The sequence below is a fragment of the Humulus lupulus genome, chromosome 6, assembly GCF_963169125.1.
Source record: "Humulus lupulus chromosome 6, drHumLupu1.1, whole genome shotgun sequence".
NCBI lineage: Eukaryota > Viridiplantae > Streptophyta > Magnoliopsida > Rosales > Cannabaceae > Humulus > Humulus lupulus.
In genome coordinates this window covers 9,952,053-9,970,520 of record NC_084798.1, presented here as the reverse complement: position 1 = coordinate 9,970,520, position 18,468 = coordinate 9,952,053, and the positions used below count along the sequence as shown (strand labels likewise).

Genomic DNA, 18,468 nt, shown 5'->3' with positions numbered 1-18,468 from the left:
TTCTTTGTCTTGCAGCTATTCTTATGTGGAGTTTTTTTTTTTTTCTTTCTTTCAATCAAGAAAACTTCTAATTATGCAATATATATGATTTGTTTTCTTGTGCACCATGTGAAGTATTGTGAAAAGAGAAATTGGTCCTGTTGATTAGCGAGTATAATCAAGTTCTGTTGATCAATGTTTAATAATGTGACATGATTACTCGTATTCGATAGACTTTCCATAGGAAAGTTAAGGAGGAGACTATATATACTGTATATATATACAAATTTCTTGGTTATGTTAATTGTAGGCAGCCTAAACCAAGCCATTGATCCTCAACTTTTCTTTGTTTTTTTTTTTCAGAACTACTCTTCAATTGTCTCTCTTCATCCAGAAATAATTGATGGAAGACCAGGGACTTTGGTGATAGAATCATTTATGGTAGATGTTCCTGAAGGTAACACGAAAGATGAAACTTGCTACTTTGTTGAAGCCTTGATTAAGTGCAATCTCAAATCACTTGCTGATGTCTCAGAGCGGTGTGCAGTCCAAAGTAATAGCTGTTGATACAAGTGTGACTTGTAAAAGAATATACAAGTATGTATGCATATATTTGTTGTGTTGATTTTAACTTTTTTAAAAGAGCATGTCAACATCTGACTTTTTTCTTGTTTTATAATGTTGATTAAAATGAATAGGTTAATATTTTGATTGGTTTTAAGGCATTGGATTGGTAGCTAATTGCAAGAGGTATGTTGCATTTGATTTAGTTTTTAAAAAAATCAATATTTTACAATTTTGAATGATAACTGTACTACTTTAGTGGAGTTTGAATATCTTAGATATTCATCCGTAGTGAAGTAGGTTCTGGGAATTCTGTGTGCTGTGGTGATAATGGAAGATTGAGAACTTGCATGTCTTAGTGAAGTAGGTTCTGAGAATTTTGTGTGCTGCGATGATATATGGATGAAAACCTGTGTGCTGTTTGATTTGTTTGACATATTGGTGTTGATTGGGACAGATGGCTAGGCTAGTAAATTAGGGGATATGCTGCCTGATTTTCTATAGATTTTTTTGTACTTAGTTTTGTTTTGTATGTTTATTTTATTTTATTTTCTTAATTTTAATTTTTTATTAAAACAAATAGGCGCAATATGGACAAAGAATGGATGTCAGCTGATAGGATGTCAGTAGAATATATAAAAGGGGTCGATGAGTTTCTTAAATTTAGTTTGGATCATGCCAAAGATCCAAACTATATTTGTTGTCCTTGTAGTAAGTGTGGAAATATGAAAAAGATGACTGCCACAATAATAAAAGAGCACTTATATTTCCACGGGATAGACAAAAGTTATAAAATATGGTATTGGCATGGTGAAGAGCTTCATGTTACTCCGGACCCTCCTATGATGAATGAAGATCGGAATTATAGGCAATTGGATCGTGAGGATAATTTAGATGAAATGATTGACGATGCATATTATGAATCAAAAGTAGATCCCGTTAAATTTGAAAATCTTCTTAATGACGCTGAAAAGCCGATTTACTCTGGTTGCACTAAATTTTCAAAGCTATCAGCCCTTCTTAGATTGTACAATATAAAAGCTAAAAATGGATGGAGTGATAAGAGTTTCACGGAATTGTTAGTTTTTTTTAAAGATTTACTGCCTGAAGAAAACGAGGTGCCCGTATCATTTTACGAGGCTAAGAAAACTATGTGCTCAATAGGCTTGCAATATGAAAAAATACATGCTTGTCCTAATGATTGCGTATTATATCGGAATAGCCTTGTAGATGCGAATTCGTGTCATACTTGTGGTGTGTCCAGATGGCAAAAGAAAAGGAATTTAGAGGAAGTTAAGGAAGGAGTACCAGCAAAAGTTTTGTGGTATATTCCTCCAATTCCTCGTTTGATTCGATTTTATCGAAATGTTGATCATGCTAAGAATTTGACTTGGCATGCGAATAAGAGAATAAAGGACGGTAGACTTAGACATCCTGCTGACTCACCAGCGTGGAAGACAGTGGATTTTGGTTGGCCTTCATTTGCCAATGAACCTAGAAATATTCGTCTAGCTCTTTCTACGGATGGAATTAATCCTCATACTTCTCTCAGTAGTAAGTATAGTTGTTGGCCTGTTATGCTAGTCATATATAATTTACCGCCATGGCTTTGTATGAAAAGGAAGTTTACCTTACTGACCTTGCTGATATCTGGACCTAAACAACCTGGTAACGATATTGACGTCTACTTAGCTCCCCTAATTGATGACTTGAAAACTTTATGGAATGAAGGAGTTAGGGCTTATGATGCATACCGAAAAGAAGAATTTACCCTTCAAGCGGTGTTGTTATGGACAATCAACGACTTCCCCGCTTATGGAAATTTATCTGGTTACAGTGTAAAAGGATACAAAGCTTGTCCTATTTGTGAGGAGAAGACTTTCTCTCAATATTTGAAACATTCCCGCAAGGTGTGCTATATGGGACATAGAAAATTCTTGCCCCGGAGACATTATTTTAGAACTTGGAAAAATGCATTCAATGGTGAACAAGAGTTTGGTTTGGCTCCAGTTCCTTTGACTGGGAATCAAGTACTTAATAAAGTATCTGTAATTCAGTTTAAGGTAGGAAAACCTATTGTTTGTCCAATTAAGAAGAAGAAGGGTCGTGGAAAGAGTGTTGGCAAGGATAAGACTGAAGTTAGTTTGACTAGTGCGGATGAGTCTACAAGTCCTTGGAAGAAAAAATCAATTTTCTTTGAGCTTGAATATTGGGAAAAGTTACTTTTGCGACATAATTTAGATGTCATGCACATTGAGAAAAATGTGTGTAATAGTCTAATAGGAACTTTGTTAAATATTCCAAGTAAAAGTAAGGACGGTATTAAAGCTCTGAAAGACTTGGCTGCATTGGGCTTGCGAAAAAACCTACATCCAAAAGCTGGCCCTAATAGAACATTTTTACCGGCAGCTTGTTACACACTCACTAAGGATGAGAAAAAAGAACTTTGCAATTGTCTATACAATATTAAAGTTCCATAAGGGTATTCATCAAACATAAGAACGTTGGTGGATATGAAGAATTTAAATTTGGTCGGCATGAAATCTCATGATTGTCATGTCCTATTCCAACACATTCTACCTGTGGCTATTCGTGGTGTGCTACCTAGAAAGGTTCGATAAATAATCACACGGATGTGTTTGTTTTTCAAGTATTTATGTCGTAAGACGATTGACGTTTCAACGTTAGACAATTTACAAGTGGAGATTGCTATAATCTTGTGTTACTTAGAGCGATTCTTCCCACCACCTTTTTTTGACATAATGGTGCATCTTACAGTCCATTTGGTTAGAGAGATTAAACTATGCGAACCTATTTATTTAAGATGGATGTATCCCTTTGAGCGATACATGAAGATTCTTAAGAGTTATGTTAGAAATAGAAGTAGACCCGAAGGATGTATTGTTGAATGCTATATTGCAGAAGAAGCCATTGAATTTTGTTCAGAATACTTGCATGGTGTGACAAGCGTGGGCAATCAATCTACATTAAATAAAAGTAATGGTGGTTATGGTGGAAAAGGTGGTGTTATATGCTCAATAACTCAAGATGAAAGACATGAAGCACACTGTCTTGTATTGCAAAATATTGATGAGATTCAACCTTACATCGAGTAAGTTATCTTAGACAGTATGATATCATAAAACATTATTGTGATATTTGTATTGATTCATACTAATTTTGCATACATTTATGAAGGAATAATTTTGTTTGGCTTCGGAAAAAATATCCATCTAAGTCAAAGAACCAAAAATGGATCCAAGATGAACACTATCATACGTTTAGTACTTGGTTAGAAAACAAGGTATTGATTTGAGTAAATAATTTTAAATCTTTTGTTTTGATTGCATGACATGTTATTAATTATTATTTCATGTTTTTTAACAAAGGTTGCAATTGAAGTGACCCACACGTCGTGTCATGTGTCAGACATAGTTAAGTGGATTTCTTGTGGTCCTTCTCTGAATGTGTTTAAGTACCCATCATACATCGTCAACGGTACTCAATTCAATATTTTGGAACGAGATAATGTAAGAACCACACAGAATAGTGGAGTTTGTATTGTAGCAAAAACTGTGCAAATCTCTAGTTCAAAGGAAAAAAATCTTGTAGAGTGTGATATGACATTTTATGGAGTAATCCAAGAAATTTGGGAATTAGATTATACTACAACTAGAGTGCCGGTCTTCTTATGTGATTGGGTGAAAAGTGACAAGGGAGTAAAGGTTGATGATTTAGGTTTTACTTCAGTTGATTTAAATCGAATTGGGCACAAAAATGATCGTTTCATAATGGCAACACAAGCCAAACTAGTTTTTTATGTGAATGATCCATCAAACAAGCAATGGTCAGTCGTGGTTCCTACTCAACCGATAGATTTGAGAGACAAAGAGAATGATGTACATGACTTACCACTCCTTCAACAACCTGTCACAATTCCTGAACCAGAGCTTACCGAATACCCTATTGATGATGGTGTAGATGACGATGATATTTGTTTGCGTTTTGATGGTGACGGTGTATGGGTTGATCATATACTGTGATAAATGTTGACTTGTTTTTTCTTCTTCTGAAGGTTGGATTTGTTCATTTTATATTTAATTTTCCTATCATATTGACGATTGCCTATTAGCATTGTTTATAATCGTTTCCTTTTCAGATATTTCCATGGCTGATCCAGGAGGTTTTGATGATGATTGTCCACTTCCTAGACTTGATGATGATTGTCCACTTCCTGGACTTGAAAATAATGTTGGTCAGGAGGAGAATGATGACACTGCTATAGTGCATGTGAGATCTATTAGGGGACTATGTACCATGCCCGACATAGCCAAAATGCAAAGTGAAGGTGTTAAGGTACCGATCAAGTTCAATGAATATGGACAAGTGATTGGTACAATGAGATCAAAATTGGGATCAATGATCGGATCAACTATCAAGAGGTGTGCTTCAATCACATACGCGAGTTGGGATAAAGTCCCTAAATCAAACAAAGAAAAATTTTGGGAAATCATTAAGGTATTTTCTCTATCACTATAATATATGTTGTTTGTATTTTTAATGTAGACTAACGATATGTATTGTTTTCAATTGTAGGCTACATTTGACATAGACCATAAATCAAAAAGAAAAATTATGTCAAGGGCGGCAAAACGATGGAGATCATTCAAATCCCATCTGACTAAGGTATGCATCTATGATGTACTTGATGCAAATCCGACCATCAAGACGTTCAATATGCCAAGAGGTTACTCACAGTTGATCACTAAAACAGAATGGGATGAGTTCTGTGTTTCACGCATGACTGATGATTGGAAGAAAATAAGAAAAATACATCAAGATCGTCGAAAAAAAAATAAACACAACCATCATATGTCACGAGGTGGGTATTTGTTGGCACTGGAAAGGCTGCAACAAAAAAAATTTGGACTCGAGGTGTCTGAAATCGACAGGTCACAGTTGTGGTTGGCGGGACATTCTAACAAAAAGGGTGAGCCGGTTGGTACCGAGGCAACAAGCGTAGCTCGCAACATAGTAAGTGTACTACATTTTATATGATTGGATTACTTATTTTTAATGAGAATAACTATATTTCTATATTTTGTTTGCAGGAGCACTATACTAAGCTCATGAGTGAAGGAAAATTTGAACCTGATGGGTCTAAGGATGTGCTTACTATGGCATTAGGCACCCCTGAGAGCAGAGGGCGAGTGAGGGGTATTGGGCTCGGTGTAACGCCTAGCCAATTCTGGAAAACCCCACTATCCAGTAAGAAAAAGGGAAAAGAATTTGAGGCTTCCTCAGTTGAGGCTCGATTTGCAATGATGGAAGAAAAATACCGTCAACAAGAAGAAATAATGAAACAACAACAAGAAATGATCAAAAGACAAAAGGAAATGATGCGACAGTTTATGGAACAGATGAAAGGACAACATAGTGGCTTTGGAGGATCTTCTCATGCGTCAGTGCCAAACTATGGATCACCCATAGATCAGGTGACACCATCTCATCAAGCATCACCGAAATCGCAGCATCAACCTCTAGCACCCCCGCCCCCATAACCAGAAGAGGCACCTGTGTTTATCCCCACTCCTGGATCAAATCAGGTATAGCTTTATCTTTTTCAAATCTAAATTTGTGAACTTGTATAACATATTTATACATATCTAAATATGTGCAGGATAAAATGATTGAATGCAAATTTGCATTAGGCTCTATCACCAACATCGTTGGTAGGGGATACATTCTAGTTACTAGTAGCTCAGACATCCATGGAGAAAACTTAGGAGAAAACTACCGCGGAGCAATTGAGTTTGCTGACCAACCTGATGCTCTACTTGTTAACCCGATCCCTGATAGTGAGATTTATACAGTCAAACAAGCTATTGGGAGTTTGATACGTTGGCCCAAGTCGCTAGTCATCTTCAATGGAGCGACATAGGTAATTCTTGTAAGACTATTAAATTTTTATTTACTTATTCCATTATTAATTATTTGTTATGGGTTTATTATTAGGAGGTAGTGAAGAAAAAAGGAAAACAAGCTGGGAAAAAAACTTCTCTACCATTAGCACCACAAACTCAAAAACTAGTTCCAAAACGAGCGCCTAAGGAGTCATTGTCACAAGAGGTGCAACAACCATCTTCATTGTCGCCTAATTTAAGACAAGTTTTTGAAATCGTCAATGCTTGGACTAAACATGATTATGCCGTTGAAGTGTCTATTGACTTTGATGTGTTTGGCCATGCTTGTGAATATTTTGCTCTATTTCGGGATGAAATACTTGAATTTTGTAGAAATGAGATGATTGGACAATCATGTATTATCTTCTACATGAGGTATGCTCTATATGAAGTTAATAATATTTATTGTAAGGATTTTCTTTCATCAATTATTTAGTTTTCTTATTAATACATTATATTTGTTTATAGGATTTTGTACCAGACACTATTATTAGACGAGGAAAAGAAAGGATCATTGTTGTTTATGAATCCGATTAAGGTTTCTACTTCCGTGACTCCTGCAGATAGTCGTGCTCAAGCTTTATGTGATAGGATGTTATATTGCACGTCTATAAAGCATGATTGGATAGTGATGCCTTATAACCATGAGTAAGTTTAATTAATATGTTTTTCATTGATACAAACAAATAGAATTTAAAATTAACAACTTTGTAATACTTGTTCTTTCAACAGGGAGCATTGGATGTTATTTTTATTATTTCCCTATTTGCATTATTGTTGTTTTCTCGATCCTCTCAATGCACCATTAGATAACAGGACAACCATCAAGGAGACCATCCATGATGCATTTGAGATGTATTTCACAGAAAGAATGAAAGCACGTCAAAAGATCAACAAACGCCCATCGGGAGTAAAGTATTTCCAACCTACGGTATGTTTCTATTTGTATATAGATTATGTATATGTAAAGATGTTTAAGATATTTAATACTAAGAATTATACATGTATTACCAATCTTTATATAGTGCCGTAAACAACCAAACAATATCGACTACGGATATTACGTTATGAGGATGATGAAGAATGTACTTATCAATGCCCCTCATATCAAACATTTCTTGCCGAAACAGGTAACAAACAATATACAACTACATAATATTAATCTAGTATAATTTTTGTATATGCTTTGAATTTATTACCACTAATATAGTTCTAATTAAAGTTTTGTTTCTTTTTTTTTTTTCCAGTTCACTTCTGACAAACCATATACTACTCAAGAAATTGACGAAGTTCGAGAAGAATGGGCAATGTCATTTTTACAATTGGTTAGAGCAAAATGAATGATGTTATAGCTAGCTAATTACAATACACATGTTCAGAAATTTTTAATTTATTTTGCAAATTTTTTTTCCATTTTTTTAGTATTTTCTTTTCAAATTTCTTTTAATACATTTTTGACACTCAAATTGATATATATTTTTAAATTAAAGTGAAAATTGTAGCTGCATTTTTTTTTAAAAAAAAATTACTTTTAAGGGCATGCAAAGCGAGTCCTAAAAAATTAATTAAAGACACTCAATGGGATTTTTTAGGACTAGCAACGCGAGTCCTAAAAAATCACTTAAAGGCATGCGAGTCCTAAAAAATCACTTAAAGGCACTCAACCAGATTTTTTAGGACTCGCATTGCGAGTCCTAAAAACTTTCTTTTAGGACTCGCAAAGCGAGTCCTAAAAAATCTATTAAAGGCACTCAACCATATTTTTTAGGACTCGCTGCGAGTCCTAAAAAATCTATTAAAGGCACTCAACCAGAATTTTTAGGACTCGCAACGCGTGTCCTAAAAAACCTTAGTTTTTAAGGCTCTCAAATAGAGGACTCGCAATGTTTGTCCTAAAAAATCTTTTTTGTAGTAGTGTAAATCCCTCGTTAATGGCTTAGTGAAAGGATCCGCCATATTTTTACTTGTTCTCACATAGGATATTGAGATGACTCATCTTTGAATCTATTCTCTTACATATCCATGTCTTAGACTGATGTGTCTACACTTCCCATTATACACTCCAATGTATGCTCTAGCCAATGTTGCTTGGCTATCACAATGTATCGATATAGTGGATACATTCTCTTTGATTAGGGGTATCTCTATCAATAGATCCCTTAACCATTCGTTCTATTTGTCGGTAGCAGCTAAAGCTATAAACTCTGCTTCTATAGTGGAATGAGATATACATGTTTGTTTCTTGGAACCCCAAGAAATTGCACCCCCACCAAGTGTAAATACCCAACCAGTTGTGGACAAGTTGTCCCCGAGATTGGATATCCAGCTTGCATCTGTATATCCTTATAAGATTGAAGGAAATTTGGAGTAGTGAAGGCTTAGTCCTGTGGTTTTCTTGAGATAATCTAGGACTCTTCCAATAGTCTTCCAGTGAACACTTTGATTACTTGTAAATCTACTAAATTTACTCACCGCAAATGCTATATCAGGTCTAGTACATTGGGCAGCATACATCAGACTCCCTATAGCACTTGCGTACTCCAATTGAGCCACCGCTCTTCCTTCATTCTTCTCTAGTTTTACACTATGATCGAATGGAGTATTAGTATCTTTAATCTTGAGATGGTTAAATTTGTTCAATACATACATATTCGAAATTTTCAGAAAATAATAATAAAAAATATGTATATCTTTACTAGGCACTTTCCAGAAAATAAGATATACATACATATTCGAAATTTTCAAAAAATATTTGAGTTAAAATAAGATATTTTTGAGATATTTCATAATGATAATTATTTAAAAATAATAAATAATTAAACAAATTAAAATATGATAGTTTTGAAATATTTTATAGTGATAATTATTAAAAATAATAAAATCATAAGTTTTATAATTTAATTAAACTTAAACTCATTTATTAGAATAATATTATATTTAACATATAATATAATCTACTGTGAATTAACAACAATTTTTTTTTAAAACTAGTAAGAAACTTAAATTTAAAATCCACGTATAATATTTAATATTACATTAAACATATAATATATGATCTCTTGTTGTCCCTCCCAAATTCAAAATCTATAACAAACATAACCTTAAACAAAAATAAATAAATTATTTAATTAAAATAGAATATCTATTTCAAAATTTATATGACATTGATATAAATTTAGTAAAAATAATTAATAAATTCTATAAATAAAAATAAACAAACGTGTATATTACCCGTATCTGGCATTTATATATATATATATGAAATGCACCCATAATGTACATTTACTGTATCTTCTCCCTTTTATAAATGGTTAAAATAAATATTAATAGAAAATTACAGAATATGCATAACATCAATGTTAATAGAAAAAAAAAAGTATCATCGATTTGGTTTTAAATATAGTGACTTTTTAAAAAAAAAAAAAAAAGTATGAAAGATATATACACAAATATAAATATGTGCTAATTATAGGAAATTTTTCAAAAATATGTCTTTATACTATCAATGTGCAAAAATATGAAAATTATACTTATGTTAATTTGTTATGGGAAAATTTATTAAATAAAAAATTAAAGTAAGAGAAATACAATTATTAGCTAACTAAGATATGGAAATGCCACATTTTTTTATCATAGTTATATTTTCTTTTATTTTGAAGGTAATTTTATTTTATTTTTTTCTTCATTTTTTGATTACTTTTTCAGTTATTTTTTCTTCTATTTTTTTCTTTTTCTTTTTTTTTTCTACCAAGTTTTTCCTTCATCTTTTTTGTCTTTCCATTTTTCTTCTTTTCATTTTTTTTATTTATCTATTTTTTTCTTTCATTTGTATTGTTTTATTGTTTTTGTTCACATTTTTACAGTTTTCTTTCTTCTTCTTTTTTTTCTTTTTTTCCTTCTATTTTTTCTTTTTTTTTTGTATTTAATATTTTCTTCTTCCATTTTTTTTTCTTTTTTCGCACATATGAGCTTTTTTTCTTTCTTTTTTCTTCTTCCATTTTTTCTTTTTTTTTTGTACCAACTTTTTCATTCATATTTTTTTTCTTTTTATTTTTCATTTTTTTTCTTTTTCTTTTCATTTTTATTTATTCATTTGTTTTTTTTCCTTCATAATTTCTTTTTCTTTTTTTTATTTTTGTATTATTATTTTCTCATTCTATTGTCTTTTTTTCACACATATATTTTAACATTACATAATTATTTTACTATTTTTTTATTTATTATTGTAATTTTTTTTATGGTTTTTTCACTATATGTAAAAAAATTGATTTCAACATTTTCTTTTTACTATAACACTTATAGAAATACCAAAATTTGGAAAGAAAACTAATAAAAATATGAAAACGTGAGTGGGTAACTAGTTACCTTAACATTCTTTGTGTGTATATTTATGGGGTAACTGGTTACCTTCACGTTCTGGTGTATGTATATTTATGGGTTCTTTATGGTAACTAGTTACCTATGTTACTAAAATTATAGTTACTTCTTCTTCTTTTTTTAATGAAGTGTTCTACTTCTTTTTTTCTTCAAATTTGATGTTTCTTTTCATATTTAATATGAGTAACTCGTCACCCCTTTTATGGTAACTGGTTACCCCTCTTATGGCAGAAAGTTGCTCCTCTCAGGATAACTGATTGCCTCTCTTGGTGCATATTATTTAACCTAGCTCTGGGATTTTTTTTACATAACTGTCAAAAATCAATCAAATAACTGGTTATCTTACCAAGGATTTGAAAAAAGAAACGTACAATCTAAAAAAACAGGAAAAATGTATATAATAAATAAAAAATAATTTTAACAACAATTCATATTACAAAAAAAAATTGCAAAACAATTAAAGAAAAATTTAATATAAAAAACAAATAAGCTAAAAAATAATAATCAAATTACAAACATACCTTTCCAAATTAATAAAACTTGATTAAGAGTAAAACTATGACATAAAACAACTTTTATACAAAAATATGGGAAAATAAACCCATAAAAGTGAAAATTTAAAATTAAAAAAAAAAAAAAAAAGCCATGGATTAAATTTTTTTGAAGAAAAAAGCCATATTTTTGCTCACTTTATTAAAAATCTCATATAAAATATAATTTCCTCCTAATTACAATAGGCCTATTGCCACAAACAAATAAGAATCTTTTGCCCTAATATATCCCCAAAACCCCCAATATTACGTACATACATCAATGAACACACAACTTGTTAAATCAAGAACTTATTATTAAACAGGCAACATCAAAACACACACAAAAGTTTATTTCAATTACATACAATATACACTATACGTACGTATGCATATAAATTCTCCAATCTCCATATATACTAGTCTTGTAATTCACGTTTCGATTGTATATCATTACGATATGAAAGAATTTTTGTTGCGTCCCCAAAGGGATTCCGAAACGTTGCACATACCAGATCGAAATAGAGTGGACACTGAGCCATGGCAAAGAAAGTAACAGGAATGCAAGTGAGAGCATAGACCGGAAAGGCAGCCACTTTGAGCGAGTCTTTGAGAACGAAGAAATGGCCAGCACAGAAAGAAACAAGCATGGAAGCTATGGAGATGAAGAGTGATGTCAAGCCAATCAGGAGCTTCAACGGCAAACTTTTACCGAAATCTCTCTCTGAAAGACGGGAAGTGAGTATGGCGAGGAACATAACCAAAGAGGTGATGGAGAAACTGAGGGCCGCCAGTGACGACATGGCGAAGATTTTAAACGCCGGCGCCTTCTCGAAAATTGGCACTCCGTTGTCATTGTTGCCGCCTGGTAGAGCAGTGGAGCTGGCAAAGGCAACGGTGGCGATGAGGGTGGACACTACCGAGCAGGCTTCGGCGGTTTTCGTCATCCACTCTCCACCACTTTTAACAAGGTCCTCATGGTTTTCTGTGAAAACCACCGCTGGAGTTTTTTTCTCTTTATTGAAACGAACATTAAATTCTTGTGGCATAGTATCATCCACGAACTGCATGATCATGATCACAAAAATAATTTAGAAGTTTATAATATCATTATCTAATAATAAAGCAAAACACATAAATGTTAGCCATTTATTGATACAACGGTGTTGAACTTTTATTTAGACTTACATTATTTATTTTCATGTTTTTTAAAATATGGGTTTATAAATAGTTGTTTGTTGATCTAACCCATTTAATTTTAGTAATCTCTTGTTGATGAATTTAGTATCTATAGTAGTCTAGTTGAAGCATATTAGTGTGTTTTTTAGTTAACTGAAATATTTGATGAGTTGAGTATCATCCCTAACTCTATATATATGAATAGCCTCATCCTCAATCTATAATCAGATAATCTAGATTCTAGAAATAAATGCTTAGTTGGTTAATATTGCACAAACAATTCACGTTTTTTCTATAGCTGAATCATGTATGTTTACTATATTCTTTAATTATTTATTGTGTTCTACGCTGTATGCAAAATTATTGATAAAATGTTGTATGAATATCTAACATGTGTATCAGATTAACCTAAATTGAGATTAATCATTGATAAACCCTAAGTAATTTTTGTTATTATTTTATGTCTAACATAATATCAATAACAATTAAAAATACTCCCATCGAGATAAAACTCTCAAAATTACATTGAACCATAATTGTGGCTTTATGAACTAATAATAATGTAAGAACTTTGTACCTTATACCATTTGATTTCCCAGAGCAGTTGCAGGGCATCACCGGGAATGTTCCACTGGTTATGTCGTTTTCTATCCAATTGTGCCGCAATGTGCAGTGCACTGTTACCATTTTTGTCGAGTTTCCAAAAAAGGCTCTCATTTTCTGGATGTGTCTTCAGCAACAACTTGTATACTTGTGCTTTCCTATGTTCCAAGGCCACCAACACTATATTCTTCTTATCTTCGGTCACATCATAGATCGCCAATGGAAATTTTTCCACGATGGCCTCTACCATTTCTGTGATACCATTTCTTGATGCAATTAACACAGCTGTGTCTGTCTTTTTATGACGCTTTACTTCTTTTAAGATTTTTTTGACTGCCAAGGAGTTAATCATTGTTAATAATGGGGATATGAAGAAAAAAAATTAAACTTTTTTGCTTAAATATATATTGAGTATATACTACAAGAAAGAACAACATTATATAAAGATAATAATATAATATTACACAAATGAAGGAAAATATGATCTAGAGTTAAAATAGATATATAGATGTGAAAACTGTTTTTCTTAGTCAATTAGGAAAAATAATTTATATGAAGCAACTAAAGGGTTAATTTGAAATGATGGGAAACGATTTGATTTGTCTCTAGAATAAGTTACTATATGGTTTAAATGACAACCGCTAATAATTAAGGCAGTGAAAATTTTATTTTGTAGTTTACCAACTACATATGGAGAAATGAGCTTTGGTGTGACCCCACGATGTTGATCAATGTTGTTTGACTAATGTCGATGCCGAGAACTTGGCAACCACGTCAATAAATCACTAACATTGTTGCCATCAATGGCATCAGTACTAGTGTTGATGACATTGAATAAACGAAAAAAGCCAGTACAGTACTGACACCGAGCTACTGGTATTATTTAAAACAAAGTGCCTAAAAGTACAGCTAAGCCGCTCAATACCCTAATTCATCCTATGTTTAGTAAAAGAGAAAAGAGAAAGGAAAGGAAAATTTGGAGTGAAAAGTAACTGGAACAAAAAAAAATTGTTTGTTTGGTTTGGACAAAAAGAAGGTGGAAGAGAAAAATGGATATAAAAAATATTAGTGGGTGTCCCCTAAAATCTTTAATCTCCAAAATTAAAGAGAAAAGTGGAAATTTTTGTTATTAAATTATATATTCAAATTAAATTACTTATTTACTATTACTTTTAATTCAAATAATCTATATAAAATTATTAAATTGTAATTTCACTTTTATATTATTTTCATGCATTTCTTCATATATATCAAACAAGGTGCTTAATGCCCAACAATCAATAATGTCATTATTTATTATGTTATAGTTCAATAATATATTATATACTTACATATTTCGTCTTCTTCAATTTCGTGATCATGTATACCACCATGTGCATGAGGCATCTCCCCAGGGCGTTCGTTTGAATAAAGATCATTGGTTAGGAGTTCAAATAACAATTCTTGAGCGTACGTATGCTTCTCTTTTAATTGGATCATGTTGATTATCCCACCATATCCTTTTTAACACAAACCAAAGTAATAATAATAATCAAGTAGATATAATAATTAAGAAAAGAGAAAAAAAATAGACAATGAATACTTTGATTACCTTGTCCCGTTAAAACCAGTATCCCCTTCAATAAGAGTTTGCCAAAGTTGAAGAGATTGATATAATTGTATGGAACAACAGAACTATATTCATTTTCATCATCATTTCTATTCCGAGCTGCTGACTTTTCTGTGTGAATCAATTAATAAATGATGAATACATGTATGGTCTCAACCTAGAGCTTCTAATTAAATGAGTGAAGAACCAAAGTCTAGAAAAGTGATATTGTGTGAGTGTTTCATTTCCAACATTAAGGTCAATAAAATGTTTTATAAAAAAAATTGTTATTATTTTCCAACAATAACTGCTCTTGTTATTATGTCAACAAAACCGCGGAGAAAGATATTCTTTTCCTGCAGTACTCACAAAAAATAAACTGTACTGTATAGTAAAGAAAAAAATCGGAGAAAAAAATATTTTTTATAGTAGTAAAATCAAATAGTATTAGTGAGATGCACATGTGTAAAATTCTATCAGTGAAGGTCATTAAGATTATATATTTAATAGAACAAGCTCAATTTGTAGGAAATCATTCACCATATATAAACCGAACCCAAAAAAATTTGATAATAAATACCAAAGTTGTCAACACATTTTTTTTTAACAAATTAGAGGAATAACCAATTAGGAACTCATTCACCTTTGACATTTTTTACTGGATTCTTTCGGTCGACTTCTTTTGCAATGTCTTCATGGTTACGTTTGTCGTTTCTCATATGATCCTCTGGATCGGCTTCTTTTCTACCCCCTCTATTTCCATATACGACTAAATTATAGAAAATAATGGAAATTATAATTAAGTAAAAAAAAACTTGCTACATATCTGAATGTTAATTTCTATATACGTAAGCAAATGGTGTTTTTTTATATGTATTTATATTATATATATATATACGTACCTGCCAGAGCAAGCTTCTTTAGAAGATGGAAGCAACCGATCAAAGTGGCGTAGTTTTGGGGGTAATCTTTGTGTGCCTTTTCCTTTGGTGAATCTTCATAGTTTGTTATGGCCTTAGGCTTTTCCACTGTAATACCTTGCCACCACCCCAAGGAAACAAAATGATTACATAATATATTGAGGTATTATTATAAAGAAGGGTTTATCTTTTTTTTGGATTTTGTGTTTTTTCTTATTATCTGTTTAGAATCTGTGTTTTTGACAAATTAATTTTTAGACTCTATGTTTTATAAAATGGTTAAAATAAAACCCTAAATCCGATTTTGCTCAATATTTTTTCAATGAAAATCACAAATAATTTACCAAACTAACAATTCAGAACAAAAATAAAATCATTCTACTTAAAAACTATGTTGTTATATTCAATTTTTTTTATCAAAATTGAGTTTATGGTTCTATTTTAACAATTTTACAAAACACATAATCTAACACATGTAATGAGATAAAATATAGGGTACAAAAAAGCATAAACATTTCTTTATAATATTATTTCCAAGACACCAACGTTTACAATTTAATATGTAAATACTTACTTCCATATATGATTTTTCTCCATATTCCAAACTTGGTAGAACTTTTGAAGGCTGAAGGCTTTTCGGCCAATATATGAAGAGGGCTTTCCCCATCGTCATTAACATACATAGCCAGTTCTTTATAACTCTTAACTATTTGAAATGCCAAATCTGTAATATGCGGCCCCAACACTCAATAATTTACGCCATCAATAGTATAAACAAACATTTATTTCAAAATTTATATGTGTATGCAATAAATTATTTAAATTCTGATTTCAGTATACTAAAATATTCAAAAAAAAATTAAAATTTTATGGGGAATCATTTGTAGCTAATATACTATTACGTACAAAAAATAGAGTTGCAACTTATCTATGTACCGAAAATACTAAAAGTACTTATCATTATCCAATAATTTTACTCAATATATTAGTCATGAAAATGAATTAATTATAAGTTGCTATAGTGTGATATGATTTGACAAAGAAGGTTGTTGTTTTATATCTTAAAATGTCTAACATCACATAAGATAACAATCTATAATTAGTTAACGATAACTCATATTATTTATTAAATTCAAGCGATCAGGATTGCACGTATACCACCTCATTATGCATTATGTGTTGGGCACCAGTAATAGCATTTCTTTTTGAAAAAAAAAGGCTAATTAATGAATGAACTAGGGAAATTTTCACTCTCCAAAAAATATTAACTCTATACTGTTTATATAATTATAGGGAATTTCCCTATAGAGGCTTCACTTTAAGCCCTAGCAGTGGGGCTCTCAATATTCTCAACTCATGAACAGTTTTCGGCGTAATTTTTTTATGACTGTGTATATTGTAGCTATTTAAGGCATCCTGCAAATTTTCAAAAAATTATGAATAGTTTACCGTACCGAAAACTAGTTTCAAATATGTTGTTGCACGCGTGACTAATTTTTTTTATGCACGTGGAAAGCAACATATTTGAACCTAGTTTTCGGTACTGTAAACTATTCGGAATTTTCTGAAAATTTGCTGATGCTCTAAATAGCTACAATAATATACATGGTCATAAAAAAAACTGCGCCGAAAACTATTCAGGAGTCGAGAAACAATAAGAGCCCGACCGGTAGGGCTTAAAGTGAAGGTAGAAGAATTGTCCTATAATTATATATATAAATGTATATATATAATATGAAATATATATATATATATATATATATGTTACCCATGTATTCGGCATTGATTGTACAATGCAAAATAGTGTCACCGTCGTTTCTCCTGCAACTTCTGATTGCATCTTCTACTTTCCTTCTTCGCACGAGAACATCGTTCAGGTACAGAAAAGTTTGCATTTTGCCGTGGAAAGCAGCCAAGAACAGCGGAGTTTCCCCCAATTCGTTCTGAATCTCCACCAACTCAGCACCGCCGGTACGGTCGAGAGAGACGTCGCCGCTGACGATGAGCTTGCACATGTCGACGCTCCCCATCGACGCAGCCACATGCAGCGGCGTGTTCCCTTCTTCATTCCGTATTTTCAGAGCTGCCGGAACACCTGACGGCGCCGTTTTGACAAGCTCCGCCACGAGTTTCTTGACGATGTCTTCTTTGCCGTCTGACACCGCCACGTGCAACGCCGTGTAGCCTGAGCGGCTGATCCTTGTCACGTGAGCCAATGGATGTCTACTGTATAGTTCCACCACTTCTTTCCATTTGTTTTTCATGCCTTTTCTGATCGCCATAGCCATCTCCTCCTCCTCTGGTTTACGAACATAATCATTACGAGTCCCCGTTTCCATTTCCATTTCCGTTGCTTTTTTTTTTTTTTTTTATTGAGGGAAGAACAATATATTACTTGATTGAAACCTTATTACATAAACAAATATATACATATATATATATATTATATTCCTAAAACCCAAGTCGATCATGGCTGAAATATATTGTAATTATATACCTAATTCGTAGTAGTGATCATATATAGTATTCGTAAAAAAAATAGTTATTCGTAAATTCTAAAGAAAGATTTCATGTTGATTTGTTTTAATTTTTTTTGTTAATTTCTGTGCTTAATCTTTCTTTATTCCATTATTAAAATGCTTTTAGAATTTTAATAAAAGAAAGAAATGAAGTTTATAATGTCAATTTTTATATTGAAAAGAATGATATAACTAGTTGCATGGTGGTGGAGAGAATAAAGTTAAAAGCTTCAGCTATTTTTAAAA

General features: G+C 31.9%; 2 protein-coding genes and 1 long non-coding RNA gene across 4 annotated transcripts; 2 read left to right on the top strand and 1 right to left on the bottom strand.

Moving 5' to 3' along the window:
- The first annotated feature begins 548 nt into the window (after window positions 1–548).
- Window positions 549–1,511, top strand: LOC133783772 (uncharacterized). Its single transcript, XR_009870951.1, has 3 exons — window positions 549–576; window positions 678–729; window positions 1,127–1,511. It is a non-coding gene; the product is annotated as an uncharacterized LOC133783772 (long non-coding RNA).
- Window positions 1,512–4,854: 3,343 nt separating this feature from the next.
- Window positions 4,855–6,354, top strand: LOC133783771 (uncharacterized). 2 transcript variants are annotated; one of them, XM_062223402.1, is made up of 4 exons: window positions 4,855–5,061; window positions 5,140–5,577; window positions 5,655–6,149; window positions 6,255–6,354. In XM_062223402.1, exons 1-3 carry the CDS (start codon window positions 4,861–4,863, stop codon window positions 6,102–6,104), a joined length of 1,089 nt encoding a protein of 362 aa, XP_062079386.1. In that variant the 5' UTR covers window positions 4,855–4,860; the 3' UTR covers window positions 6,105–6,149; window positions 6,255–6,354. The 2 variants fall into 2 exon arrangements, with proteins under 2 accessions (XP_062079386.1, XP_062079387.1); XM_062223403.1 differs by having other exon boundaries at window positions 6,224–6,354.
- Window positions 6,355–11,577: 5,223 nt separating this feature from the next.
- On the bottom strand, window positions 11,578–18,079 carry LOC133784678 (uncharacterized). The gene is made up of 8 exons (XM_062223966.1): window positions 17,472–18,079; window positions 16,278–16,427; window positions 15,686–15,820; window positions 15,427–15,597; window positions 14,787–14,915; window positions 14,527–14,694; window positions 13,170–13,528; window positions 11,578–12,477 (listed from the first exon to the last, which is right to left on the bottom strand). The coding sequence occupies exons 1-8, from the start codon at window positions 18,046–18,048 to the stop codon at window positions 11,833–11,835; spliced, it is 2,334 nt and encodes a 777-aa protein (XP_062079950.1). The 5' UTR covers window positions 18,049–18,079; the 3' UTR covers window positions 11,578–11,832.
- Between the last annotated feature and the right edge of the window lie 389 nt (window positions 18,080–18,468).